The sequence below is a fragment of the Pantherophis guttatus genome, chromosome 6, assembly GCF_059756535.1.
Source record: "Pantherophis guttatus breed Tessera chromosome 6, ASM5975653v1, whole genome shotgun sequence".
NCBI lineage: Eukaryota > Metazoa > Chordata > Lepidosauria > Squamata > Colubridae > Pantherophis > Pantherophis guttatus.
Window position 1 is genome coordinate 73,265,635 of NC_142068.1, and position 27,332 is coordinate 73,292,966.

General features: G+C 42.2%; 1 protein-coding gene and 1 long non-coding RNA gene across 2 annotated transcripts; one reads left to right on the top strand and one right to left on the bottom strand.

Moving 5' to 3' along the window:
* Positions 1-891: 891 nt before the first annotated feature.
* LOC117670646 (uncharacterized) lies at positions 892-2,098 on the bottom strand. The gene is made up of 2 exons (XR_004592669.3): positions 1,957-2,098; positions 892-1,212 (listed from the first exon to the last, which is right to left on the bottom strand). It is a non-coding gene; the product is annotated as an uncharacterized LOC117670646 (long non-coding RNA).
* On the top strand, positions 1,857-8,738 carry DKK1 (dickkopf Wnt signaling pathway inhibitor 1). Its single transcript, XM_034425958.3, has 4 exons — positions 1,857-2,264; positions 2,404-2,587; positions 5,712-5,843; positions 8,127-8,738. The coding sequence occupies exons 1-4, from the start codon at positions 2,034-2,036 to the stop codon at positions 8,375-8,377; spliced, it is 798 nt and encodes a 265-aa protein (XP_034281849.1). The 5' UTR covers positions 1,857-2,033; the 3' UTR covers positions 8,378-8,738.
* Positions 8,739-27,332: the final 18,594 nt, after the last annotated feature.

Genomic DNA, 27,332 nt, shown 5'->3' on the forward strand with positions numbered 1-27,332 from the left:
GGCGTGCTTATGCTGCGCTTTCCCCACTCCCCCGCTGCATCATCATCATTTATTTATTTATTGGTTCAATTTATATGCCGCCCTTCTCCGGAGACTCAGGGCGGCTTACAATGCAATAGCCTTCATACTTTTGTATATACCTGCTTAAGCCCCCCCCCAAGCAGTGTTCTTTTTTTATACAAAGTCATCTTATTGCCCCCACAATCTGGGTCCTCATTTTACCTACCTCGAAAGGATGGAAGGCTGAGTCAACCTTGAGCCTGGTGAGATTCGAACTTGCAGTAATTACAGGCAGCTGGTGCTACTTAACAGCACTTTAGTCTGCTGCGCCAAGGCTCTTAATTATTATTATTATTTTGAATAAAATATAGTGTGGAGAGCCCATCCAACTTTTAATGGAGTCAAAATACAGTAATGGAGCCCATTCATAGTCCTTTAGGCTCTTTTGAGAGCGAGCAGATCTATCCAGGCTTGGGGGGGGGATTAATTTTTTATTGAACCGGCTTGAATTTGGAAATAAATCCACTTTAGGACAGAAGTGCCAGAATAGCAAAGGGGGGGAGGGGTTTGCACTCGTTTCTGCTCCTTAACGCCTTAACACCAATCCCCACGATTGCGTGGGGACCCGGAGTGACTCCGAAACGACTCCTAGTGAACTCCGATCGTGATTGGTGCCCAAAGGAGAAAGGAGGCAAAGGGGATTTTTTTTTGCTCTGATTTCTCTGGGTCCTTCCTGTGGGGGCGACTGAAGCAACAATATAGGACAGAGCCCTCCCGCTTTTGCGAGAGCACAGCGCGCCCCTCAATGCAAGTGGGGATCGAAGCAGGGGCTCCTCTCGCATGGAAACCGCGGGTGATGCGGATGGTAGTAATTGCAACCCTGCCCAACTGTTTGGAAAACCATTCATTTATTGTCAAAAATACATTTCCCCTCACTCACTCCCCACATACCTAATGTCCAATGAGCCCCGTTCCCAAAGGTGCTTTTTTTCAAATTGGACTTTCTTGATTTTTCTTTGAAGACCTTTCGCTTCTCATCCAAGAAGCTTCTTCAGCTCTGACTGGGATGGCGGGGCATGGAAGGACTGATACTCCTTGCAGACAGCTGGACCTTTTGCATCCTTTTAGCGGCTCGAGAAGGTCACCTGGAGGTTGACTTGTATCCTCAGTGGTCACCTGAGTGGTGCAAATTGGGTGCCTTCTTGGAAAGGACTGTGGAAAGGACTGTGTTGTAGATTGGAGCAAGAGATGATGCCGTGTCCCTCCCTTCCTTCCCCCCTCTGTTGAGAAGAGGGCTGACCCCGTTTTTTTTTTTTTTTTAAATTTGATTTATATGCCGCCCTTCTCCGGAGACTCAGGGCGGCTTACAATGCGTTAAGCAATAGCCTTCATTCTTTTGTATATTTATACAAAGTCAGCTTATTGCCCCCACAAACTGGGTCCTCATTTCACCTACCTTAGAAAGGATGGAAGGCTGAGTCAACCTTGAGCCTTGGAGAGATTCGAACCAGCAGAAATTGCAGGCACCCTGCAATAACAGGGTGCACTGAACCACTGTACTATCAAGGTTTTGACACAGATGGTCTCTTGGAGCCCTCTTTTCAACCCCCCTCCCCGTCCAAAATATGGGACTTTGCCGTCTTCAAAAGAGGGGGGGGTCTTTTAAATGCAGATGGTGAAGGAGCCCGTGACTTTGTGGAGAGGTCCCGTACCTCCCCCACCCCACCCCACCCCACCCCTCCCCGTTTGTATAACCCCACCCTCGCTTATCCTGCGCGCCCTCCTCCTCCTCCTCCTCCTCCTCACACAGCCCCCCTCCCTTGGAGAGGCGGGAATCCGAAAGGCGTGGAGCCTATAAAGGCAGCGCCAAAAGCCCCTGAGGAGAGTTTCCAATTCGTTGCAGAGTCCCTTAAAGGATACTCCCGGGCGGGAGGGGGGAAAAAAAAAATCACGCACCGGGTTGCCTGCCTTGCCTGCCTTCCTCTTCCTCCTCCTCCTCCTCCTCATCCCGCAGGTTGCTTCGGTCGGCGAAGATGCTGGCGCTTCGCGGGCGTGGATCCTGCCGGGCTTGGACGGCCGTGGCCGCGGCGCTCTGCTTCTCCGCCTGGTTTGGCGCCGGCGCCGCCTCAGCCGCCGGCGTCCCTTTCCACGCGAACGCGCTGAGTTCCAACTCCATCAAGAACCCGCCCGCCGGCGGCTCCTCGCTTAGGAGCGGGGCTATATACGACGGGAGCAATAAAAGCCGCGCCGGCGATTCGCAGAAGGTAAGGGCGGCGGAGAGGGACCGGCTTTGGCGGTACTACAGGTTGGAGGAGAGGGAGGGAGAAAATGACCCGGGTGGAGGGGGGGCCGCCCTTGGCTTGCGTCTCACCTGCCCCTCCGCTTCTGCACCCCCCCTCGCAGCTCGCCTTGTGTGATGCGGACGAGGATTGCAACGCCGAAGAGTTTTGCTCCACCCCTGCCCGGGGGGGCATCTCCGGAGGAGGAGGAGGAGGAGGAGGTGGGCTGGTTTGTCTGACCTGCCGCAAACGCCGCAAGCGCTGTTTCCGCCACGCCATGTGCTGCTCGGGCAACTTTTGCAACAACGGTGCGTCTAAGGGTTCGGGGGAGGGAGGGGGGGAGGGAGGGAGCCTAGCGGAGAAACTTTTTTTTTTTTTATTGAAAAGTTTTATAAGAAATACAAACAATTTTTTTATTTTTTTATTTATTTTTTATTTTTATTTGATTTATATGCCGCCCTTCTCCGGAGACTCAGGGCGGCTTACAATGCGTTAAGCAATAGCCTTCATACTTTTGTATATTTATACAGTCAGCTTATTGCCCCCACAAACTGGGTCCTCATTTAACCTACCTTAGAAAGGATGGAAGGCTGAGTCAACCTTGAGCCTGGTAAGATTCGAACCTGCAGAAATTGCAGGCAGCTGTGTTAATTACAGGGTGCATTAAACCACTGTACTACCAAGGCTCCTTTTTCTCCCCCCCACCCTTTCCCCCTCCCCACATAATAGAAAATATGCATTTTCTTATACATAATAAATCCTACATATACATATTTCCCTTAAAGAAAGCATTAAAAGAAAACATTTTAATTACATTCGGAGTTGCTCTTCTTCTCTTTCTTCCCTCATTCCACAACAAACCTTCTCCTCCTTTCTTTCCCTTCCCTCCCTCCCTCTTCTCTCCTACTTTCTCCTACCTCCTCTCCTACCTCATCCTACTTCCTTTTTCCTTTCCCCCACTTCTCTCTTCTTTTCCCCCTTCTCACCTTCACTCCTACTCCTGTCCCCTTCCCTTCCTCCTCTCCTTTCTTCCAAGAAAGAGGAAGGAGTGGAGAAACTTTTTTTTTATTGAAAAGTTTTATAAGAAATACAAACAATTTTCTCCCCCCTCCCACCCTTTCCCCCTCCCCACATAATAGAAAATATGCATTTTCTTATACATAATAAATCCTACATGTACATGTTTCCCTTAAAGAAAGCATTAAAAGAAAACATTTTAATTACATTCGGAGTTGCTCTTCTTCTCTTTCTTCCCTCGTTCCACAACAAACCTTCTTCTCCTCCTCCTTTCTTTCCCTTCCCTCCCTCCCTCCCTCTTCTCTCCTACTTTCTCCTACCTCATCCTACTTCCTTTCCCTTTCCCCCACTTCTCTCTTCTTTTCCCCCTTCTCACCTTCACTCCTACTCCTGTCCCCTTCCCTTCCTCCTCTCCTTTCTTCCAAGAAAGAGGAAGGAGCGGAGAAACTTTTTAAAGAATCCCTCCGATAAAGGAATTCCCCTGTTTCACCCTGCCATCCGAAGGATTGCCTTTTTTGGTTTTTTGGGGGGAAGGCTTTTGTGGGTCCTGGAAAGGGGGTGGAGATGGTGTCCCTCAAGTTTGGTCAGGTCTTACCTGGACCATGGAGTAGCGCTACTCCAGGACTACTACTACTACTACAATAGTACTACAGTACTACTACTACCACCATAGAGTAGTGCTTGGTAGCTCTGTGATGGAACGGACTTGCCCTCGTTCTTCTGGGATTCCCGGCCTGGTTTGAGCTGCTGGTGGGTGGGTGGGTCTTGAACCCAGATTCTAACCCAGTGTTTCTCAACCTTGGTAGCTTGAAGATGGGTGGACTTCAACTCCCAGAATCCCCCAGCCAGCGCTGCTGGCTGGGGGATTCTGGGAGTTGAAGTCCACCCATCTTCAAGCTACCAAGGTTGAGAAACTCTGTTCTAACCTAACAGGGTTTGGGTTTTTTTTTAGCTTAACTCATAGTGGATTATGTAGGGTTTGGAGTCTCCTCTTGTATGCCTTCAAGGAGAGTGTTGTGTATATGTATATATTTTTAAGGCCAAGGGATGTTGGCAAAACCCCCCAAAAAAGAGGTTAGGTTGTAAATTCTAAGCATCCTTATTTTTGGAATAAGGGGAATCTAGTCAGAATAGAGCTGGAAGGGACCTTGGAGGTCGTTTAGTCCAGAGGTCTCCAACCTTAGCAACTTTTAAGCCTTGGCGGACTTCAACTCCCAGAATTCCCCAGCCAGTTTTCTGGCTGGGGAATTCTGGGAGTTGAAGTCTGCCAAGGCTTAAAGTTGCTAAGGTTGGAGACCTCTGGTCTAGTCCAGGGGCCAGCAACCTTAAACACTCAAAGAGCCACAAAGGTCCTAACCAGAAGCCGCCACCCCCTCCCCCGTTCAATTCTGAAGCCGACCGGAAGTCTGGTTCCCCCCACCATAGAATCTCCTCCTAGCACGGCGTCTTTTTTTCCTTTCTACCTGTCCTAACCAAAAGCCCTATCAATTGTGGAGGCTACAAGGAGCCACAGCAGAGGGATGAAAGAGCCACATGCGGCTCCAGAGCTGCGGGTTGCTGACCCCTGGTCTTAGTCCAACCCCTTGCTCAAGCAGGAGACCCTATTATACCACTTCAGACAAGTGGCTGCCTTAAAAACCTCCAGTGATGAAGCCTCTACAACTTCTGAAGGCAAACTGTTCCACTGGTTAATTGTCCTCGATTAAGTTTGTCCTTAATTCCAGGTTGCTCCTCTTTGCTTACGTTAATATAAGGTGTATATTCCGTATTTTGGAATAGGTTGTGCAAGGAACAAGACATGCTATTTTGGCTTGTTTAAGAAGGGCTATTAGAGTTCTGCAATTATAAAGAAGCAAACATTTGTTACATACAGTTTTCATGCATAAAGTTCCTTGCATACAGTTTAATACTCTTTATCTCTGCATGAGCCAAGTAGCCACAGAACATCTTAACTAGCATCTTTTTTTTTTTTTAATCATCACGGGCTGTTCAAATTTAATAAAACTCCATCCAAGCAGAACCTGGATATTTTTTGTGCAATATGATGATTACAAAGCTGTACCCTTTTTCTGAGGCTATCCTATTATCTCAAGTCAAGCTTTGAAAGGTTCTAATGAGAAGATAACAGTGCTTGGATACACTCCTTGCTGATCCTCATTCAGGCTCCAATGCTAAGGGAAATTCCTATGTTAACAGAGAAAACCTAACCAAAAAGAGGTCTGCCAAAGCCATATATTTACATGGTTTGGATTCAGAATAAATCTCTGTGAACTGTAGTTAGTTTCTGCATAAGTGGATCATCTGCAGTCTTCTAGCATCTGAATAGTGAGCCAATGTCCAGAAATTAACTTTTTTTTTTTTAATCCTTGGGAAGTTGACAGGTGTTCATGATTTTTTTCCCCCCTCCTTTATCAGGTATGTGTGTAGAATTTGACCATTTTCATTCTGGAAGGTTTGAAGAGATCATCATAGAAAATTTTGACCATGGTACTGTGGACTCCCATCTGAAAAGGACCACAACTTCATCTCAAATGTACCACATAAAAGGTAAGGCCACAATAATGCACTGCTTTTAAATCCGGGAAAGAATAAACAGTTGTAATGTTGATTTCATTGCTGAAAGAAAGTGCTTGATTTTGGGTTGATCCAAGTGAACTTGGAGTATGTAAAATATCAGATGTTGGAAAACTCTGAATACCTTCTGAAAAGCAATTCAGGTAGTTCTCGACTAATGACCCAAATTTTCTGTTGCTAAGCGAGACAGTTAAATGAGTTTTGTGCCATTTTATGACCTTTCCTGTCACAGTTGTGAAGTGAATCACTCCAGATGCTAAGTTAGCAACCCAGTTAAGTGAATCTGGCTTCCCCATTAACTTTGCTCATCGGAAGGTTGCAAAAGGCGATCACATGACCCCAGGATGCTGTGACCGTCATAAATATGAATCACTTGCCAAGCATCTGAATTTTGATCACACGACCACATGGATGCTGCAACGGTCATTAAGTGTGAAAAACCGGTTAAGTCGTTTTTTTTCCAGTGCCGTTGTACCTTTGGTCACTAAACAAACGATTGTAAGTCGAGGACTACCTGTACAGGTTCAATTGCTGTTAGAAAGACTTTTAAGGACTCTATGGACATGCTTTTTAGTTTCCTCTTCAAACTCCTACCGTTGTGTGAGGTTTAGTTATTTAGATTGGTTTTCAATTTCTGTTCATTTTTGTCAGCATTTTATTTGCATGCTGTAGTTCTATGGGGTGCTTTTCCAATGTTCTAATTGTTCCTTGCAGTGAATAATTTAGTATGGATAGCAATAGCAGTTGGACTTATATACCACTTCACACCTCTCTAAGTGGTGTAAACTCGCCAAGCATCCCTGGCCTGCTCTCGAGTTGCTATAAACAAGTGGGGATGGGAAACCGACGAAATGGCACAGCAGCTGCACATTCCAGACTTATGTCTCAAGGCTGTACCCCAGGGTTACCCACAGTGGCCCAAGGGGAGTGGAATGTGATTGATGACACACCCTGGGGGAGGAGGGAAACAGGATCATGATTGGGGCGTAAATTACGTAGGGTCAGAGCTGGCTTCACTTGGGAACTGCCGACATGAAGCTCCTAATAAATAACGATTTCTTTTGAAGCTTGGCCCGAGGCTCATGATTTAATTAGGGCATCTGTCAGAACCCTGACAACAGCCCTCTCTAAGCGGTTTACAGAGTCAATTTGAGTCCTCATTTTACCGACCTCAGAAGGATGGAAGGCTGAGTTAATCTTGAGCTGCTCAGAATCGAACTGTTGGAGAAAGCAGTGAGACAGCCTGCAGTACTGCATTCTAACCACTGCGCCACCATGGAGTAGATAACTTCTCATAATACTCTTTAGCTAGAGAATATGATCTTGCTTGTTGTCTTACATGGCTTGCAGGGACCTATTCCTGCTTGCTAGGAGAGCTTAAGTATTTGACACAGGGCCAAAGGGTGTTACAGGTACATATAGTTTGATAACCTGTGGCAGTATGTACAGCAGGCACGCTAATTATTTCCTCCTTGTGGTTGATGCCAATAGTAGCAACTCAGATTTTCTCTCAAATGAAGCCAAATCTATTAGATTAGCTTGGCCTTCTCCATCTTTGTGCTTCCCAAGTGTGTCAGCTCACTACTCCCGTTGCCCTTCCTTCCCAGGCTGCTGGAATGATCATGGGAAGAGCACCAGGTTGGATATATGACAATTCGCCATGGACAACTTGCCACAGCCAATTTGTCTCGGGACAACTCGCTGTGAGACAAAAGTTACACTAACAAAGAAATGGTGGAATAGAATCATTAAAGCAAGGGTGAAAAAAGAAGGGACAGAATGAAAATGTGAATGACAAACATTTAAAATATTTTTTTTTATTTTAAATAATTGAATTGTTAAATGGTCCCACAATGACTGTAGAGATTCTCAGTCATCCAAGTCATGGTTGTCCCAAAAGTGCTTTTTCAAGAGGCAACTGGACTTTCTGGCTTTTCTTTGAAGACGTTTTGCTTCTCATCCAAGAAGCTGCCTCAGCTCGAAGCTCTTCTCCAGAGCTGAAGAAGCTTCTTGGATAAGAAGCGAAACAACTTCTCAAAAAAAAAAAAAAACCATCAGAAAGTTCACTGTTGAGTGTCCAACAGTGAGTTGTCCCATAGCAAGTTGGCCGCAGCGAGTTGGCTGTGGTGAATTGTCCCATTCCGCATCAGGTTAGGGAAAGTCTTCAAATGACCTTGGTACGAAATGAGACTGTTGAACAAATATTCTGTATTCTCAACGATCTCTCTCTCTCTCTCTCTCTCTCTTGCTCCTAAGGCCAAGAAGGTGCTGTATGTCTCCGCTCCTCAGACTGTGCTGAAGGACTCTGTTGCGCCCGCCACTTCTGGTCCAAGATTTGCAAACCTGTCCTTAAGGAAGGTCAGGTGTGTACAAAGCACCACAAAAAAGGCTCCCATGGTTTGGAACTCTTCCAGCGCTGTTACTGCGGGGACGGACTGACCTGTCGACTGCAAAAAGACCACACCATTAGCAACTCTTCAAGATTACATACTTGCCAGAGACATTAGCAGCGTTGGCTTTCTTCTAATCCTGATGGACTCAGAGGGACTCTCGTTACAGAAAATACCTTAAAAGACTGACATTATTTTTTTCAGAGTTTACCCTAAAGTACTCTGGCATTTTCCCCTCTCTGCGAATGGAGTACAAGGCATGTTTCTTTCAGAAACTATTTTTCAAGTGACTAATTGCAGTAAATTACTGTGTCTGTAAATTCTTGGGTGTGGCACTTAACTGTACACTGTACGGAATTTTAATTTTTCCCAAAGTGCTGCATGATGTCTATTCTGACATGCGTTATACACACTGGTTTTATTATATTGAACGTTAAGAATTGTTTGGTGGCAAGTTTAATAAAAACTTTTAAATATACCTTATCTGGTGACCTTATATTTAATTAGAAAAGGCTTAATTAATTGATTAACTTAATCGACTGACTCCAGTGTGCAGTATGGGAGTCTTAACAATTGGACAAAATTCTGAAAGTCAGGCTAAGTTAGACTGGGAGATGTGTGGTGTTGGATTCTTGTAAATCAGCAAGCAATACTTTGCCTGAAAGACTTAATAATAATCCCCAATTCTCACATTGTGTAAAGATGTGGCGCCTTTGTATTAGCATGACTTAAGTCAATGGTGGCTTGCTTAATAAATCATGTTTAAAATGAACCCTGGTTTTGCACAGTTTGCACAGTGTTGGAACTGGGCCATTCTTTTTGAAAATGGCTGAGTAGTTATGACATTTGATAAGGCAGACAAAGCCTTGCATGCATACATACCCCTTAACTACAGATAAAATACTATTGGTCTGCAACCTGAAGACTTAGCATTAAAGTTAGTACAAGCTAAGCTTCTATGAAAAATGAAGTAGATTTCACCAGTTGGCTGATAACCATCATGAATGCAAATCCTGAGCATTGTAACTTATTGCATTTTTAGCCTGGCTGCAAAGAACGTTTACTTTTGGAAATTATTTCACTGATTTTGCCTTCATTGGGACAAGTGACCGATTACTGATTTCTACCGGCTTGGATATGAAGAGAATTTTATATGCAATTCTTTGCTCTCAAAAAAGTTTTTTCCCCCTCCAGGAAAATTGGCATAATTTCGCCAATTCTGGTATATGATTTATGTGCTGTATCTTTTATAGGAATATAAGTACTATAAATAGGTATAAATCTCAAACAGAGAAAAGCTCTTTTTTTAAAAAAAAAAATACAAATAGATTCGCCTTCAGTCAAAGTAACCCCAAAGCAATATTTAGTGCGCCTGAAAACAGCTGGGATTCACCTGCCTCCTAAATAGGCCATTTTAGAAAAATCAAACAAAACTTGGAAATTCAGCCAGGTTCTGATGCTTGTCAAACTTTCTAAAATTGAAATTGTTGGGACAATTTACGAGTGTTCGTTAAGGAGGAGGGGTGAGGTGTATTCTTTAGGACCTTATTGTGCTTTGATCATTATGAACTGTGTTATGTATGTTTTATCTGTCTACAGGGGTGTCAAACTCAAGGCCCAGGACCCGGATTTGGCCTATGGGATACTTAGATCTGGCCTGGGGGCTGCCCTGGAAAAGCAAAGGACAGGCCCGTGGTGTTTTTGCCAAAGAAAACGGCAACCAGAGCTCCATTTTCAGCTGCCACGGCCTCCTGCAACCCTCGGCCAGTGAAAACGGAGCCGCCCTCCTGAGTTCCATTTTCACTGGCCGAGGGTTGCAGGAGGCGTGACAGCTAAAAACACAGAGCTCAGGAGCCAGTGATGGGTTGCTCCCGGTTCTGTCCGGTTCTTTAGAACTGGTAGTTAAAGGAGCGGGAGGCTCCCCCCACCCAACCGGACGTCATAATTGACAATCTGCACATGCGCAGAAGCTTCTGCGCATGCGCAAGTGCGCTCCCATTGCGAACCAGCAGTAGCGATAAGTAGAACCCACTCTGTCAGGAACCCATTTTCACTGGCAGAGCGCTCGGGCCACCACAGCGCCCCCGACATGAGTGACAGCGAGCTGACCACACCCACCCTGGCCATGCCCACCCTGTCTCCCTGAGGTCAAACACAACCCTGATGCATCCCTCAATGAAATCGAGTTTGACACCCCTGGTCTACGCATTTCTCCCAAAAGACAGCAACTGAAACATTTCACAGATCACAAACAACTGGTTTTGAGGTTGTCACCTCGAGGATTTGTATGGAGTCATGACAGATTGGGGCGGCACAGACTTATATATATGTATATGTATATGTATATGTATATGTATATGTATATGTATATGTAGGTCTTTGGTTATTCGGGTTTTCTCCCGCGTAAAATTGGAAGTATCTTGGCAACGTTTCGACGAAGTCTCATTCGTCATCTTCAGGCTGGTGTTTTCGGCTTCGTGCCTCCATTTGCTCCTGGAGGCACGAAGCCAAAAACACCAGCCTGAAGATGCCGAATGAGACTTCGTCGAAACATCGCCAAGATACTTCCAATTTTACATGGGAGAAAACCCGAATAACCAAAGACCTACATACAAACACCCGCGAAAACCTCAGAAAATATATATATGGATTCAATCCTTTCCCCCAATCTTTCAAGAATTTAAGCTAAAAGGTTCGCCGTTGTGCTCTTATATGTTTTCTTTGGCAACTGGCGCACAAGCAGATTTGCCTATTTCTCTCCCTCAATCTTACTTTTATCTCATTCACTGAGCTGGAGGGTTTTATGCAGACCCTGTCAGCACAATATCAAAGCACAGGAAACACAGTTATTATCACTTCTTCTAATGGAGGGGAGCTAAACATTTCAAGGGGGGAAAAAAGCTCATAATCGCTCCTCCCTTCGCAGGCCTCTGTCCATCCCAGGAAGTTGCAGAACCCATCCCCATTCATCTCTGTAGCTTGGATGTCAGGAAGACACAACAGAGGAAAGGAAACAGGAAACCTGCTAGTTGCAAAAAGAACAGATCCTCCTCCAAAGGGGAGCCTTAAGAGGGAAGATAGGCGATTAAATGATGCCTTTTCTAACCACATCCTTCTTTCTCCTTGCCTCGCAATGTTTCAGATCAGGGTCTCCTTAGGAGAGTGGTAACTGAGGCTCTCTTATAGCCATGGGATAATCTAAGGCTTGTATGCAGAAGATTTTATTATCAGGGGTTAATGGAAGAGGGGGAAAGGAAGAAAAAGGCTCAGAATCCATGAATAGAGATAGCACTTATATACCACTTTACAGTGCTTTACAGCCCTTTTTAAGCGGTTTACAGAGTCAGCATATTGCCCCCAACAAACAATCTGGGTCCTCTTTTTATCAACCTTGGAAGGATGGAAGGCTGAGGCAACTTTGAGCTGGTCGGAATTGAACTGCTGATAGTCGGCAGAATTAGCCTGCAATATTGCATTCTAACCACTGCTCCACCACGGCTCTTATTTATTTATTTATTTATTTTATTCAATTTATATCCCACCCTTCTCCAAGTGGACTCAGGGCGGTGCACAGCCAGACTAAAACACATATCGATACAAAATTTAAAATTATTAAAAGAATTAAATAAGTGTGGCCCCAAAATTTAAAACATTGAAACTAAGACCCCTTTGACAATTTAAAAGCTAAAAACTAAAAAGGAGAGGGGTTTTTATCTTAAAGATAAAGCATCTTTAATCCATGCTACGATAGAAATGCTACGCGTATATTAATTATTCCTTGATGTACTCCTTTGAGAATTATATCTGAAAATAAGGGTTTAATACACGTAGTCTCAACATACATCCATTTGCTCAGTGACCATTAACAGTTACAATGGCATTGAAAAAAGTGACATGACGATTTTTCACACCGTTGTTGCAGCACCCCCATGGTCACATGATCAGAATTCAGACGGTTGGAAACTGGCATGTATCTATGATGGTTGCAGACTCTTGAGGTCAAGCAACACCAACCGGGGAAGCCACGTTCTCTTAACAACCATCTGGCTAACTTAACAATTTTAGTGATTCACTTAACAGCTATGACAAGAAAGATTGTAAAATGGAGCAAAACTCAACAACAGTTTAGCAATGGAAATTTTGAGCTCGGTTATGGTCATAAGTCCAGGTAGTCCTAATAATTGAGCTCAACATTTCAATATGATGTTCAATATGATAACAGCTAGAACATAGAATAGAATAAGAATAAATACTTTATTACGGTCATTGACCAGCAATAGACATACAATAAATTAAAAATAATACTGACATTAATCGTGAATAATAACATCCCTGTTATGAAAATACATGATCTCAAACCATTAGGGTCCCTCCCTAATTTACATGAGTGGAGATCCGATTAGTATGTGAGTAAATATATATTTCCAATAATTGTTATAGATATCTCCAAAAAATTGGCACCAGTTGACATCTATAATTCTGTAACCAATTTTTTTCTTGTGGACATTGCAGCGACACAGAATTTTGCCACTGCCCACGTGGTAGCCGGGTTTGAGTCTTGGAGGAGAAAGCCTACATAAGAGTCGTCTGTCCTCCTTGGCAATCTCTCTAGTAAGGGGAGAATATATATTGACCTACATACTCTGTATAACTCACAGTACAGAACATAGAATAATAATAGCACTTACCACTTAGATTTATATGCCACTTCACACTGCTTTACAGCATTCACTGAGTCAGCATATTGTCCCCCAACAATCTGGGTCCTCATTTTACCGACCTTGGAAAGATGGAAGGCTGAGTCAACCTTAAGCCAATGAGAATCGAACTACCAAACTGCTGGCAGCTGGCAGTCAGCAGAAGTAGCCTGCAGTATTGCATTCTAATCACTGTGCTACCATGGCTCTTGAGTTGGAAGGACCTTGGAGATCTTCTACTTCAACACCCTGCTGGAGCAAGAAACCCTATACCATTTCAGATAAATTATTCTCTTTTTGAAAGCCTCCAGTGATGGAACATCCACAATTTCTGAAGGCAAGTTGTTCCATTGGTTGATTGCTCTCACCGTTAGGACATTTCTCCTTAGTTCTAGGTTGCTTCTCTCCTTGGTTAGTTTCTATCCATTGTTTCTTATTTTTCTAGAAAGAGCCTGATCAAGTGTTTTAATGGCATAGATCACAGGAAGTAGCATTTAAATAATTGAAAAGGAGTATATTCCAGTGGTGAAATTCAAATTTTTTTATTACCGGTTCTGTGGGTATGACTTGGTGGGCATGGCATGGCTTGGTGGGCATGGCGGGGAAGGATACTGCAAAATCTCCATTCCCTCCCCACTCCTGGAAGAAGGATACTGCAAAATCCCCATTCCCACCCCACTCTGGGGCCAGCCAGTGCTGGTATTTGCCAGTTCTCCAAACTACTCAAATTTTCCACTACCGGTTCTCCAGAACCTGTCAGAACCTGCTGAATTTCACCCCTGATATATTCCTCTTTTGGTCTTATGTATGATTACTCTGAAGTAAGCCTTATTGAACTTGGCAGACTGCAGTGCAAACCTCTACATACAAATATAATTGTCAAGAGGAATGGTCTGTATTCATGCCTGACCTTATGCCAGGACAATTTTAACCTGGCTTGTTCAGCTAAGCAGCTAAACTGCAACATCTGGGTTCATGCATCACATTACCACCTCACCAAAACAAGCAATACTATGACTTAACATTATAAATAAACCCAGCCAATAACTTTAAACATCTCCACAGCACTGAGCTGTTCAATTCAGTAAAATATCTGTGTTATTATTATTACCCCACACTTTTGGCATTGCGTAAATGATCCCTTTAATTTGGATGTGTCTTACACGGCTGTAACTTGTTGACAAATGTTAAAGCAAACGTTGCATGAAGAAGCTTGAAACCACCGCAATCGTTATTCCTGTGAGTTTTTCCATTTCCATTTCTTTCTTTCTTCACCCCCACCCCCACCCATTGTGTCATCCTATGTAAATTCTGCTTGTTATGGAAACCATATTGGCAGATTGGTGTGGGCTTTCTCCCAGCTGTGGCTTTCTTTTTGAAGGGAGTTATAATTTTTTATGAGGACACCCAGCATAATAGCTTGTAAAGACTTAAAGCACTCCATCTAACGTGACTTCAGTTCTCTTGCGTCCTGTTTCAAACTGCATTTCTTTCCTTAAATTTGAACTTCCGCATCTAACAAGCACATCAGTAGAACGCAATTCTGTTGCCAGTCAACAGAACAGTACAGAAGTCAGCACTGCTGTGACTGCCATACACGACAGTTTTTGGTGCTCTCTGAGCTTGGCTGTTTGCTTGGAGACATTTTATTACATCACCAGTAAAGGTGGGAATAAGAATAAGAATAATTTTATTTCTATACCGCCCTTCTCCCGAAGGACTCAGGGCGGTGTACAGCCTATTAAAAGCACAAGACAAACATCAATTAAAATTATTTAAAATTATTAAATAATTCGGCTCAATTTAAAACCCCAGAAATTTAAAACACCCAATTTAAAATTATTAGGTTGATAGCCCGGCCTGGCGGAACAACAGGGTCTTGAGTGCACAGCGAAATACCCGGAGGTCAGAGATCTTACGCACTTCTGGGGGCAGTTCATTCCACAGGGCTGGGGCTCCCACAGAGAAGGCCCTCCCCCTGGGTGTCGCCAGCCGACATAACTTCTTACACTCCATATTTATCGCCCCACACTCCCTACAGAGGTGGTATTCAGCAGGTTCTGACCAGTTCTGGAGAACCAGTGGCGGAAATTTTGAGTAGTTCGTAGAACCGGTCAATACCACCTCTGACTGGCCCTACCCCCATTTATTCTTGGCCTCCCGAGTCCCAGCTGATCGGGAGGGAATTGGGATTTTGCAGTAAACTTCCCCTGGAGTGGGGAGGGCATGAGGATTTTGCAGTATCCTTCCCCTGGAGTGGGGTGGGAATGGAGATTTTACAGTATCCTTCCCCTGCTAGGCCCACCAAGCCACACCACACCCACCAAGCCACACCCACAGAACCGGTAGTAAAAATTTTTGAATCCCACCACTGACTCCCTAGCACTGATGATGATAGCTATTTGGGTAATAAAATGTCTACAAGCAAACAACCAAGCTCTGAGGGAATCAGAGGCTCCACAATTCAGTTCTGAGCTATATATATTGTTTTCTTTATACAATGGTTTTCAGACTAGGAGAGGCAGTTCTTACTTCCTAAAAATGCAGTCCATAAAGTCCATTTCTTTTGAACGGTAAAATAGGTGTTTGAGTAGATGGGGTGTGTATGTTATATGAGTAGTCAGGTATCTTGCCTCAAATGGGAAGTATTAATTTATCTGATAATTTCAAATAGCCAAAATGCAGCAGACTCCAGGGCTAGCTTTTTTCATGGAAAGAAAATACAGCTCTTCTTCAATGGGATTTTTCTTAAACTGGTATTCCTCCTATCTGTCTTAATTTTTAAGAAAAAATAACATTGTTGCTCAAGTGGAGTCAAGGTCTGTTTGCTGGTGTCTTATTGATTGAAATAACTTAAATATATTTATTACTTTGAAAATCTATTATTTCTATTTTAATTGAGGACAGAATTTTCATTTGTTTAAAGGGCTCATGCTCTAGCATACTAGGAAGTATGTCTTCCTCCCATTCAGCTACTTGCGTTCAGAGTTTCATAGTGACATTGTATGTAGAGGACAGACAGACAGACAGACAGATATGTGGAGATAGTAATAAAATAAAATAAAATGGAGAAACAATTTTTAAAAAGTAATCCATGAAAGGTAATCTGAAAAAAATGAGTGAAACACAATCCATTCAAGCCCTTAGGAACAGCATTCATTTATTCATACATTTGTTCCTTCATTATTTATTATTTTTGTTTATCAAATTTATTTTCTGTCTATCTAGCCATGTGACTACTTTCATGGCTAAGCTGGGATTTGAACTCATAGTCTCCCACTTTCTATCCTTGTGCCTTAAACACTAGAACAAGCTGCACTGAGATTTTGGCTTAGTGCAATATGTATGACTATTTAAAAAGCAGTTCTCACAAATTGTGCTGCTTGATAATGCTCTTGAATGAAATTCCCTCTGGTTAGTTAGCTACCTACATCCTTTTTCATCCTCCATGTTTTCTTGAAATAAGATTATATCACATGCTTTTTAAATTCTTCTTCTTCTTCTTCTTCTTCTTCTTCTTCTTCTTCTTCTTCTTCTTCTTCTTCTTCTTCTTCTTCTTCTTCTTCTTCTTCTTCTTCTCCTCCTCCTCCTCCTCCTCCTCCTCCTCCTCCTCCTCCTTCTTCCTCCTCCTCCACCTCTCCTCCTCCTCCTTCCCCTCCTCCTCCTTCCTCTCCTTCTCCTTCTTTCTCCTTCTCCTTCTCTCTCTCCTTCTCCTCCTCCTCCTCCTCCTCTTCTTCTTCTTCCTCTTCCTCTTCTCCTCCTTCTCCTTCTTCTCTTCTTCTTCTTCCTCCTCCTTCCTCTCCTCCTCCTCCTCCTCCTCTCCTCTTCTTCCTCTCCTCCTCCTCCCCCTCCTCCTCTTCTTCCTCTCCTCCTTCTTCCTCTCCTCCTCCTCCTCCTTCCTCTCCTTCTCCTTCTTTCTCCTTCTCCCTCTCTTCCTCTTCTCCTTCTCCTCCTTCTCCCTCTCCTCTTGTTCTTCTTCCTCTCCTCCTCCTCCTCCCTCTCCTCCTCCTCTCCTCCTCCTCCTCTTCTTCCTCTCCTCCTCCTCCTTCCCCTTCTCCTCCTCTTCTTCTCCTCCTCCTCTTCTTCTTCCTCTTCTTCTTCCTCCTCTTCTTCCTCTCCTCCTCCTCTTCCTCTTCCTCTTCTTCTTCTTCTTCCTCCTCCTCCTCCTCTCCTCCTCCCCTTCTCCTCCCCCCACCTATTTCTGTTGTTAATAAGAAATCTGTTTGAAACCTGTTGTTTGTTCCCCCCAATCTTAAAAAGAAACCATAGCAAGAATCACCAAGATGAAAGGCTCAACCAGTCAGGGGGTTTACAGCAAGTCGTATTGGATCCGAAAGGCAAATAAGGGAGAGAAAGTCTGATCCAGGGACACACCATGCTTAGTGTCCCCAATGATGCAAGTTGTACTTTAAACAGGAAATGAAAACAGGCAGGAAAATAAAATACGACTATAATCCAAAAGAGACATAATCAAAGCTTGAATTTGTGTCTCGAGCAGGTGATTCTTGTACTTCACTGGTGTTCTTATGTTTCTGTGTGCTACCGTAGCTTTCCCTCCCATTTTGGCACCAGACCTAACCCTGCAGCTTTAACTAGCTAAGATCAGAAAATCCAGCCTTTTATCTTTTATCTTGCAGTGGGCCCCAGAAGCAAAATGTCTTGAGTTGTTTCCTATATTGCTTCTTTGGGGGTTGTTAGGCAGGGGACGTGGGGTTTGAATGTATTCAATTCATCTGCCGTGACCAGTGCAATTGTTCGGATGCTTGAACGTTATTTGTAAGAGAGCGGTGTTTATTTTATTCATTTTATTCTGATTCTCAGTCGACATTTGAACTTCCTTTTTGCTGCACATTCTTGACAAAGCTAAGAAAAAAAATTGTTTGGGGTTCCAAGTACGCTATTTAGTTGCATTTGGGCTTTTTTCACGTATGGTCTGCCTACGGCTTTGATGAATTATTTTACCTTTTCTAAAATGTTTGTGTTTTGGATACTTTGTGGAGAGTTGAAGGTTTTGTTTTTTTTAAAAAAAAAATCAGTTTATAGCACCTATTATGTCTTTCTCCCTATTTTAAGGAATTTGGCTTAAGTGTTCTACATGGCTCTGGTGGATGGGTGGGGTACCTTTTTATTATTTAGATCCATAAAGTTAGCTCTTAAAAGGCAGCTTTGATAAAAAGAAAAGTAAAACATCAAAACTACCCATAATAACAGTGTGGTATTTACTCAGCACATTAACTATAAGATCTCTAAGGGGTTTTATCTAACAAATGTAAATAAAATGAGTTTCAAAATAATATTTACCAAGATCACAAGCATTTTGAAAATTTGAAATTACTTCAAAGTTGCGATGAATTTCCTCCTGAGTAACTCATTTGTGTTTCTGGATGCAACCCGACTATTTTCTCAAGGAAGTCCGGCAACGGTTTGCAATGGATTGCAATGTTGTGATCCAGAATGCTGGATCTCACTCTCAAAAAAGGGTGCATAGAATGCTATGCACCCTTGAGAGTGAGACTACAACATTACAACTGTTATCAAATTGTGATTGTGTAACGTTTAATATCTGATTAGATTAATATATATATCATACAGTGATGGGTTTCAATTTTTTTTACTACCGGTTGTGTGGGTGTGGTTTGGTGGGCGTGGCATGTCTTGGTGGGCATGGCAGGGGAAGGATACTGTAAAATCTCCATTCTTTCCCCACTCCAGGGGAAGGTTACTACAAAATTTCCTCCTGATCAGCTGGGACTCGGGAGGCAGAGAATAGATGGGGCGGGGCCAGTCAGAGGTGATATTTACCGGTTCTCCGAACTACTCAAAATTTCCACTACCGATTCCCCAGAATTGGTCAGAATCTGCTGAAACCCACCTCTGGTATCATATAGTGAATATGGAATTCTGACTGTAAACCAGAATATTTGCTTCTGCAAGCATTAAGTCAAAATGAGATCATTATATTCCATATCCTCTGAAGCTAGCTATGCAATGCTCAATTATAAGTACTGTGTTTCCCCAAAAATAAAACCCTGTCTTATATTTTTTTGAACCCTGAAATAAGCGCTTGGCCTTATTTTCGGGGAGGTCTTATTATTTTGGGGAATGTGGAGGGAGATGGGGATCCTCTTGCTGATTTCCAGATCTGTCTCCCTAACCCTAACCAGAGGAAATGGCGGTGACGGGCTGTGCATGCATTTAAATATTTTTTGGGAGGTTTTCTTTTCGGGGAAACACGGTACCCTAAAATACACATTTATTTTTTCAATTGTGTCTACAGGGATTTGCTTTTTTTTCGACAGATAGCAATCACTGTTTCAAAAGTTGAATTCATGGTGAATCCTTAAATCCGTCTCTTGAATAATGGTTTCTTTGATATCTCTGTAGAAGTCACAAAATGTTTGGGTCGTCCTCAGCTTACAGCTACTTGTTCAAAGTTACATTGAAAAAAGTTATTTGCAACTTGGTCCTTGCAACTTAACCCCCACCATAGCATCCTCAAAGTCTCATGCTTACAATCCAGGTGCTTGGCAACCAGAATGTATTTATGATAGTTGCAGCATCCTGGGTTCACAGATCACCATTTGTGACCTTCCCAGATGACTTCCAACAAGCATAGTCAATGAGAGAAATGTGATTCACTTACCAGGTATATGTAGCTCACTTAACAACCAAGTGGCCTAGCAATGAAAATTCTGGTCCTAATTGTGGTGTAATGGACTTCAATAAAAAGCTAGGAATGAGTCACTTTGTCTCCAAAAAGAAAAATGTAGGAATGTCTTGTGTTATATCTTCATTTCTACAAAGACTGGAGATAGCAGTAGCACTTAGACTTATAAACTGCTTCACAGCCCTCTCTAAGCGGTTTACAGAATCAACATATTGCCTCCAACAATCTAGGACAGGAGTCTGCAACCTTAAACACTCAAAGACCCATTTGTACCCATTTCCCACAGAAAAGAAAACATCGGGAGCCACAAAACTCTTCCCGTGCCTGACTATTTCTTGAGCGGCCAGAAAACTAGCATATGTAGTTGAATTAAACATTCTGTTTTCTTCGGAAACTTTTCTTTTCTTGGATTTATTCATGGTTGGCCTACTGGAGGTTGAAAAGCTCAATAAATCGTGTGCCGGTGGGTGTCACACACTGGCAGTTGTGATGCATATTTTGAGTGACAGGGAGCCACAGCAGAGGGCTGAAAGAGCCACATGTGGCTCCAGAGCTGCAGGTTGCTGACCCCTGATCTAGGACCTCATTTTACCGATCCTGGAAGGATGGAAGGCTGAGTCAACTTTGAGCTGGTAAGACTCGAACTGCTGGCAGTCGACAGAATTATTCTGCAATACTACTTTCTAAACACTGTGCCACCATGGCTGTATTATTCCTTTCTCTCAATCTATCCTTTCCACTGAAGAGTGCAACCTGGGGAACCTCTAAGACTTGAGTTACAGATTCTAGCGTCTGGACAACTAATAAGTAGCTATAGAGGCATAAATGCTTTTTGCCATCTTTTGGTCTTCAGATATTTGACTGCTTGGTGGGAATATCAATGGTGCCTTCATCCTATGGGCTAATCTGACCATGTTTGGAATGCAATACTACTGCCTTCTTCCACTTCCTTTTCCTCTTGGGATGGATCTATTTTCACACAATAGTATATAAACTCTCACATTTTGTTGAAGTTTTCTAGGCATAAGAATCCTTTGAAACCTTTAAAGGGAAGCTGATCTCTAAGCATACTTTTGAACTCTTGTTAGCATCTCAGGGCACTGCTGCTGATTAATTGTATTGCATACAAATGGCTTAAAAATAAGATCTATTAAAGTCAGTGGACCTTCATCTTTAATAGAGAGAGAGACCTGGAGGCACGCGAACTGATCTGGCATGCAAATTTATTCAGAATGGTTTCCCATCATGTGTGTCCTTGATTGCAAATTGCACACGGTGAGTAGAGCCCTGAACATCAAGTTTAATCATCTTCAAACTTCCTTTTTTTGAACCCATGAAGTAAGTGGATTGAAGTCTCAAAGGTTATGCTATAAAAGGGGGAAAACCAGTTAATTTCTTGATAGAAGGGAAGCTATAATGATTAAACAACAGAAAAAAAAGAAAGAGGTAAGCCACCTGCTTAAGCTGTTTGCTTTGCTTTTCTAATTTGGCTACAGGGCTCTGTAACTAAAGCTTGATTCCCTTTGAGATGGGAGATGCGCACAGCAGGTCACAAGCCCAAAGATTTGATTTCCAACGGTAAACTATACTTGCTAAAAGACAGACATCAATATTTTTCACTGCATCCTATCTTTTTTTTTTTTTTTTTTTACTTTTTCAACAAGGCCATTGCATCTCTGGACAATTCTACGTAATGATTAATATATGTTGTTTGTTTGAATTACTGGAGTATTTTCCCCAAGAATATGATTCCTAAAAAAATAGGTAGGAGAGTAGCAATGGAAATGCTTCTGTGCTCTTTGGGTATTAAAAAAATACCAGGCAGGATATGAATGGAATGGAATGGAATGGAATGGAATGGAATGGAATGGAATAGAATAGAATAGAATAGAATAGAATAGAATAGAATAGAATAGAATAGAATAGAATAGAATAGAATAGAATAGAGTAGGTTGGAAGAAACTTTGGAGGTCTTCTTGTCTAACTTCCTACTGAAGCAGGAGACTCTATACCACGGATATCAAACTTGATCATGTCACATGACGTATTGCAACATATCGAAATGATTGTCTTTGCGGAGCCTGGGTGGGTGTGGCCTACACATGACACATTCCGCCCACAGGCTGCCAGTTTGACATCCCTGCTCTATACTATTTCAGTCAAGTGGCTGTCCAGTCTTTTCTTAAAAATCTCCAGTAATGAAGCACCCACAACTTCTGAAGGCAAGCCATTTCCACTTATTAATTGTTCTCACCATTGTTCTCATCATTAGGAAGTTCCTCTTAATTCCAGGTTGCTTCTCTCCCTCATAAGTTTCCATTCATTGTTTCTTGTCCTGCTGTCTGGTGCTTTGGAAAATAAATTGACCCCCCTCTTCGTTGTGGCAGCCCCTCAAATACTAAAATACTGCTATCATGTCACCATTTAAATGCTTCTGAGTTTAAAAGAGAAAATGGACTCTTTACCAAGATTCAAACAATGACATCATAAGAATGACATAAAGCACTGTTATTAACATCAGCTGCCTGCAATTACTGCAAGTTCAAATCCCACCAGGCTCAAGGTTGACTCAGCCTTCCATCCTTTCTAAGGTAGGTAAAATGAGGGCCCGGATTGTGGGGGCAATAAGCTGACTTTGTATAGAATATACAAAAGTATGAAGGCTATTGCTTAACACATTGTAAGCCGCCCTGAGTCTCCCAAGAAGGGTGGCATATAAATCAAATAAAAAAATAAAATAAAATTGAGGACTACCTGTAGTAGGAAAGGCAAGCTGTTAAATTGTATTTCTGTAATTAATATAGATGAAATTCTGATTGCCCCCAGGGAAGAGTTTAGAGTTTATTGTAAACAGGTGATTTACAATATAAGATAGAAGGTGAAAATATATGAGAATGAAATAGAAGTTTTAAATTTTTATCGTTTTTATTTATAGAAACATGTTTTAATTATTTAGTACTGTGATATACTGTAGTCTGCACTTACAATGTTTGCATTATTTTTGTACTTCTTTTAAATTAAGAGTTTAATGACATTTCATTAAAATGTCTTACAACCAGTGATGCATAATACGAATGCTGCACTTGTGTCCCTCTGCCTTCCGTAAGATGAATAGATAACCTCTCCAAATATTTTTATATAGTAGATAATTTTGACAAAGGAAAGATAACAAAATGGACATAGCTCAAAGTCAAAGAACTAAAATGGGCTACAATCTGAACTTCAAGTCTACAAAAGTCAATAGGTGCTAAAATAGCCCTTGGTTATACCACTTTTTAGACAAGAGTTTTCAATCCTAATCTTAACCCGTAAAATATGTATACTTACATGTATGTATTCAAACCTTTATACAATATGAATCTCTTTCCATATAAACATAGACTGTATGGTGGAATTCTTCCCAAGTTTTAGCTACCAGGGGAACACGAAGAACTTGGGTGACTGAGAATTCTCACAGACGTTAGGGACTAGGAACTTGGTTTGTTTCAAAGTGAAAGCTAAGACGATAAAAAAAACCTTGCAAAGTGATATCTAGAGAAAAGAACTCCCATGTACTACAGGGAGGAACTTGGATGACTGAGCATTTCTCATAGACATTGGGGATTAGGAACTTGGTTTGTTCAAAAGTGAAAGCAAATACGTGGCATTTAGATCCTAAGAAATTATCATGCATGTATCCTAATGTTCAACCGAAATGTTGGAGATGTGATTGTTTAGATGCTACATATTATCATATATGGTGGACATGCAAGAAAGCAAAGGCTTTTTGGATAAAAATTTGGTATGTTATGCAAAATGTGTTGAAGAAAAAAATCCAATTTTCTCCTCAATTGTTTTTATTGGGTATAGTTAAGGGTTTTTCAGTGGGTGAAACAAAGTTGATATTGTATATGGTGACAGCAGCTAGGTTACTGATTGGTCAATATTGGAAAAGGGATGATATGCCTACAATTCAAGAATGGACTTTGAAGATGGCCAGTTTTGCAGAAATGGTGAAGATATCAGCATACTTAAAAGACCGGACTCAAGAGACTTATGTATGGGAGTGGAAGAAATGGATAGATTATGTGCAGAATAAATACCAAACTAGGAAGTACCAAATAGCTTTTAGCTAAATGTTGTGTAGAAATGTATAGTTTATAGGGGGCAAAATAGCTTATTGTTATGTAGAAATGTATAGTGCACAGGGGGGAGAATAGAGGGATGGTAAAGTATGATATAATATAATGTGGATGGATTTCACCTTGGGGAAGTCACAGGGAGAGGGGAGGGCTTGGGAGGGGGGTAAGGGAGGGATGGGGGGGGAAATGGGGGAAAATTGATATTTGTAAAACTTTTTCAATAAAAAAAAAAGTGAAAGCAAATACGATCAAAAAACCTTGCAAAGTGATCTCTAGAGAAAAGAACTGCCAGTGCACTACAGGGAGGAACTTGGATAACTGAGCATTTCTCATAGACATTGGGGACTAGGAACTTGGTTTGTTCAAAAGTGAAAGCTAAGACGATCAAAAAACTTTGCAAAGTGATCTCTAGAGAAAAGAACTCCCCTGTACTACAGGGAGGAACTTGGATGACTGAACATTTCTCATAGACATTAGGGACTAGGAACTTGGTTTGTTCAAAAGTGAAGCCTAAGACGATCAAAAAACCTTGCAAAGTGATCTCTAGAGACACTACTACAGGGAGGGAATTTTCTCCGCAGCAACCGGCATCTATCCGCTCACTGCTTATAAACAAGAAGCGGATATCTGTTTTGAAGGGCAGGCTGGAGGAGCAGGGAAGGAAGGAGCAGGTTGGCTGGCAATTAGAGTTAAGGAACGGAATTGAAGCATTACAGCCGGAGACGCCGCCGTCTGGTTCGGAGAGACAGAGGGCATTAGCCGCATCGGCAGCCTTTGCCATAATAAACCTAATTTGGTTGTCTGTCAGGAGTGGACGAGAGAGACCCGAGGCTGTGCAGAAAACGCCGAGGGATTCCAGAGGAAATGAAAAGTTCAGGTCTGACGGGTTGGGTTGGGTTGCAAGGAAGAGAGGATGAGCCAAAGGAGTTGGCAGCGTCTGGAGATCAACGATAGGCCGCCCCGCGCCGAGCCCCAAAGGGCGACGGGTTGAAGGGGCAGCTCCTCGGGAGGGAGAAGGGGGCGTGGTCTTGAGCCTCGCGGGAGGTCGCTTCCCTCCCCCCATCCGTTCGGAATGTCTTCAACTTTCCTCATCGGAAACATGTTTTTCCTTTTAACCCATTCAACAAACCAAGTTCCTAGTCCCTAATGCGTGTGAAAATCCTCAGCCATCCAAGTTCCTAGTCCCTAGTGTACTCTGCATCTCTGTTTTGGCATCTCTGTCTCATAGCATATCCGGCCCAACACAGCCTCATTGCTGCCTTTTTTATGCATCAGATTTATTTATTTATTTATTTATTTATTTATTTATTTATTTATTTATTTATTTATTTATTATTTTCTCTTCATCCTCTCTCCTTCCTGTTCCCCGCCCATAGCAATCTACCTTTTAAATGTCTATGGAGATTCTCAGCCATCCAAGTTCCTAGTCTCTCGTGTACTCTTCATCTCTGTTTCGGCATCTCTGTCTCATAGCATATCCGGCCCAACACAGCCTCATTGCTGCCTTTTTTATGCATCAGGTTTATTTATTTATTTATTCTTTTCTCTTCATTCTCTTCATCTTCTTTCCTTCCCCTCCCCTCTCCTTCCCCTCCCCTCTCCCACAGCAATCTACCTTTTAAATGTCTATAGAGTTTCTCAGTCATTAAGGTCACGGTTCCCCCCCAAAAAAGTGTTTTTGTTTTTTCCTTAAAGATGTTTCGCTTCACATCCAAGAAGCTTCTTCAGAAACGTCTTCAAGGAAAAACAAAAGTCCGGTTGCCTTTTGAAAAAACAAAAACAAAACACCTTCCTTTGGGACTATCTTTAAATTGTTTTCACCTCTTCGCTCACACTCTTTCTCTGCCTCTCCCTATACCACCAGGGCATCTAGTCGTGCCCTGGATGGACTAACATACAGCATGCTAGACCAGGCTAAAATGGGGATTTGGGAGATACCTGGCTATTTAAAAAAGTGATTAAAAACAGGTTAACTCACCCACCCCCATGCCAGGTGTAGGTATATGGCTTTGTTTGAAATTTGAAATCTTATTCTGGGGTGTCCACAAGGCAGGTCAAAAAAAAGTCAATATAGTGGCCCCAGTGATGCAAAAGAATTCTGCTTTTACGTGCATTAGGTATGTATTGTGTACATACATGCAACACGCATAACAATGGGCAGAGCTTTGATCCCACCATTGCGGTGTCCTCTTGTTGTTGTTTTTTGCCACACTCTGAGGACATCCCAGCTTTGTTATCATAATAGTGACAGGCTGGAACATGGTCTAGTCATAGTTTTATATATATATATAAATAAATAACTATTTTATAAATAACTGGCATCTTTCAAAATTCAAGTAGTTCATTTTTTTAAAAATGAAATCTTGCCAGGTGATGCAAAAAGGAAAGCAACATGGCTTAAATTGTGCTGAATGAAGAACAAGTTGATTTCTCACTGTTGCTGTACTCAAAACTTCTCAAACCATTTATATAATAGGATTAATGTTTCATTCTTGCATTTTTAAGAATCGCTATTCTTGCTGCTATCACTATGTGAATCACCCACTACATTTTTTCATTATCTTCAATGAATATTCCCAGTATTGATGATGGTGAATCTATTTTAAGGAACTCAGCTGGTGTTTTTAAAATGACCATACTATATGCAACAGGTCATCATGTAAAAACCAAAATATATTCGGAGAAGCATGGTATATTTTGTGAACATGGCAGTGTGTGGACATTTCACTGTGGTTATAAGTTCTTTCTAAACCTTATCAAATTGTGGTCTCTATTACAGGTAGTCCTTAACTTACAACCCTAATGGAGCCTTGCTATTTATGATTGTGAGTCAGGATGGTCGTAAAACTGTGATCCACCTAAATTTACAACCTTTGTGTAACAGTCATTAAGCAGACACCAAGGTTAAGCAAACCCATTGTTTGCTATGGGTCATTTTTTGCCGAAAACCAGACGAAAATGTCTGTTTTTGCCAAAAATGTCATAAATCACAGTCATGTGATCACAGGACACAGGACACAGAATGCAAATGAAATGTAGAACCATCTTAGGACTGCAGATGTAGCCTCGGGACCTAGATACAGCTCCAGTGCTCCAAGCTAGCGTGAATGGGAATTGTAGTCCTAACATGTCTAGAGGCCTCCAACTTGTTGCATCACCATTATTTGACCTCTGACGAATGAGACTTAGACTTAGAATAACTTCATTGTCACTTTGAATGTACACTAATTGGCATACATTAAAATGAAATTTTGTTGCATACAGCTCTCAAAGAGTCACCACCCCCAATATACACTATATAAACATGAATGAATGAATGAATGAATGAATGAATGAATGAATATGCATATACCCACATCAGTGGTGGGATTCAAATACTGTATTTTTTGGAGTATAAGACGCACCTCTTTCCCCCCAAAAAAGAGGGTGAAAATCTGGGTGAGTCTTATACTCCGAATGTAGCCCCGCCCAGCTTCTCAAACGGAGGTTTCAGAGGCTGAAAAAAGCATCAGAAATGAAGCTTCAGAAAAGAAGCCCCCAAACAGAGCTTCAGAGGCTTTTTTTTTTCTGAAGCTCTGTTTTGGAGG

Bases quoted from the DNA above. Each gene is read 5' to 3' on its own strand.
- DKK1 (XM_034425958.3), top strand. From the start codon at position 2,034: ATGCTGGCGCTTCGCGGGCGTGGATCCTGCCGGGCTTGGACGGCCGTG. The intron at 2,265-2,403 runs GTAAGGGCGGCG...CCCCCCTCGCAG, and splicing joins GCGCCGGCGATTCGCAGAAG to CTCGCCTTGTGTGATGCGGA. The intron at 2,588-5,711 runs GTGCGTCTAAGG...CTCCTTTATCAG, and splicing joins GGGCAACTTTTGCAACAACG to GTATGTGTGTAGAATTTGAC.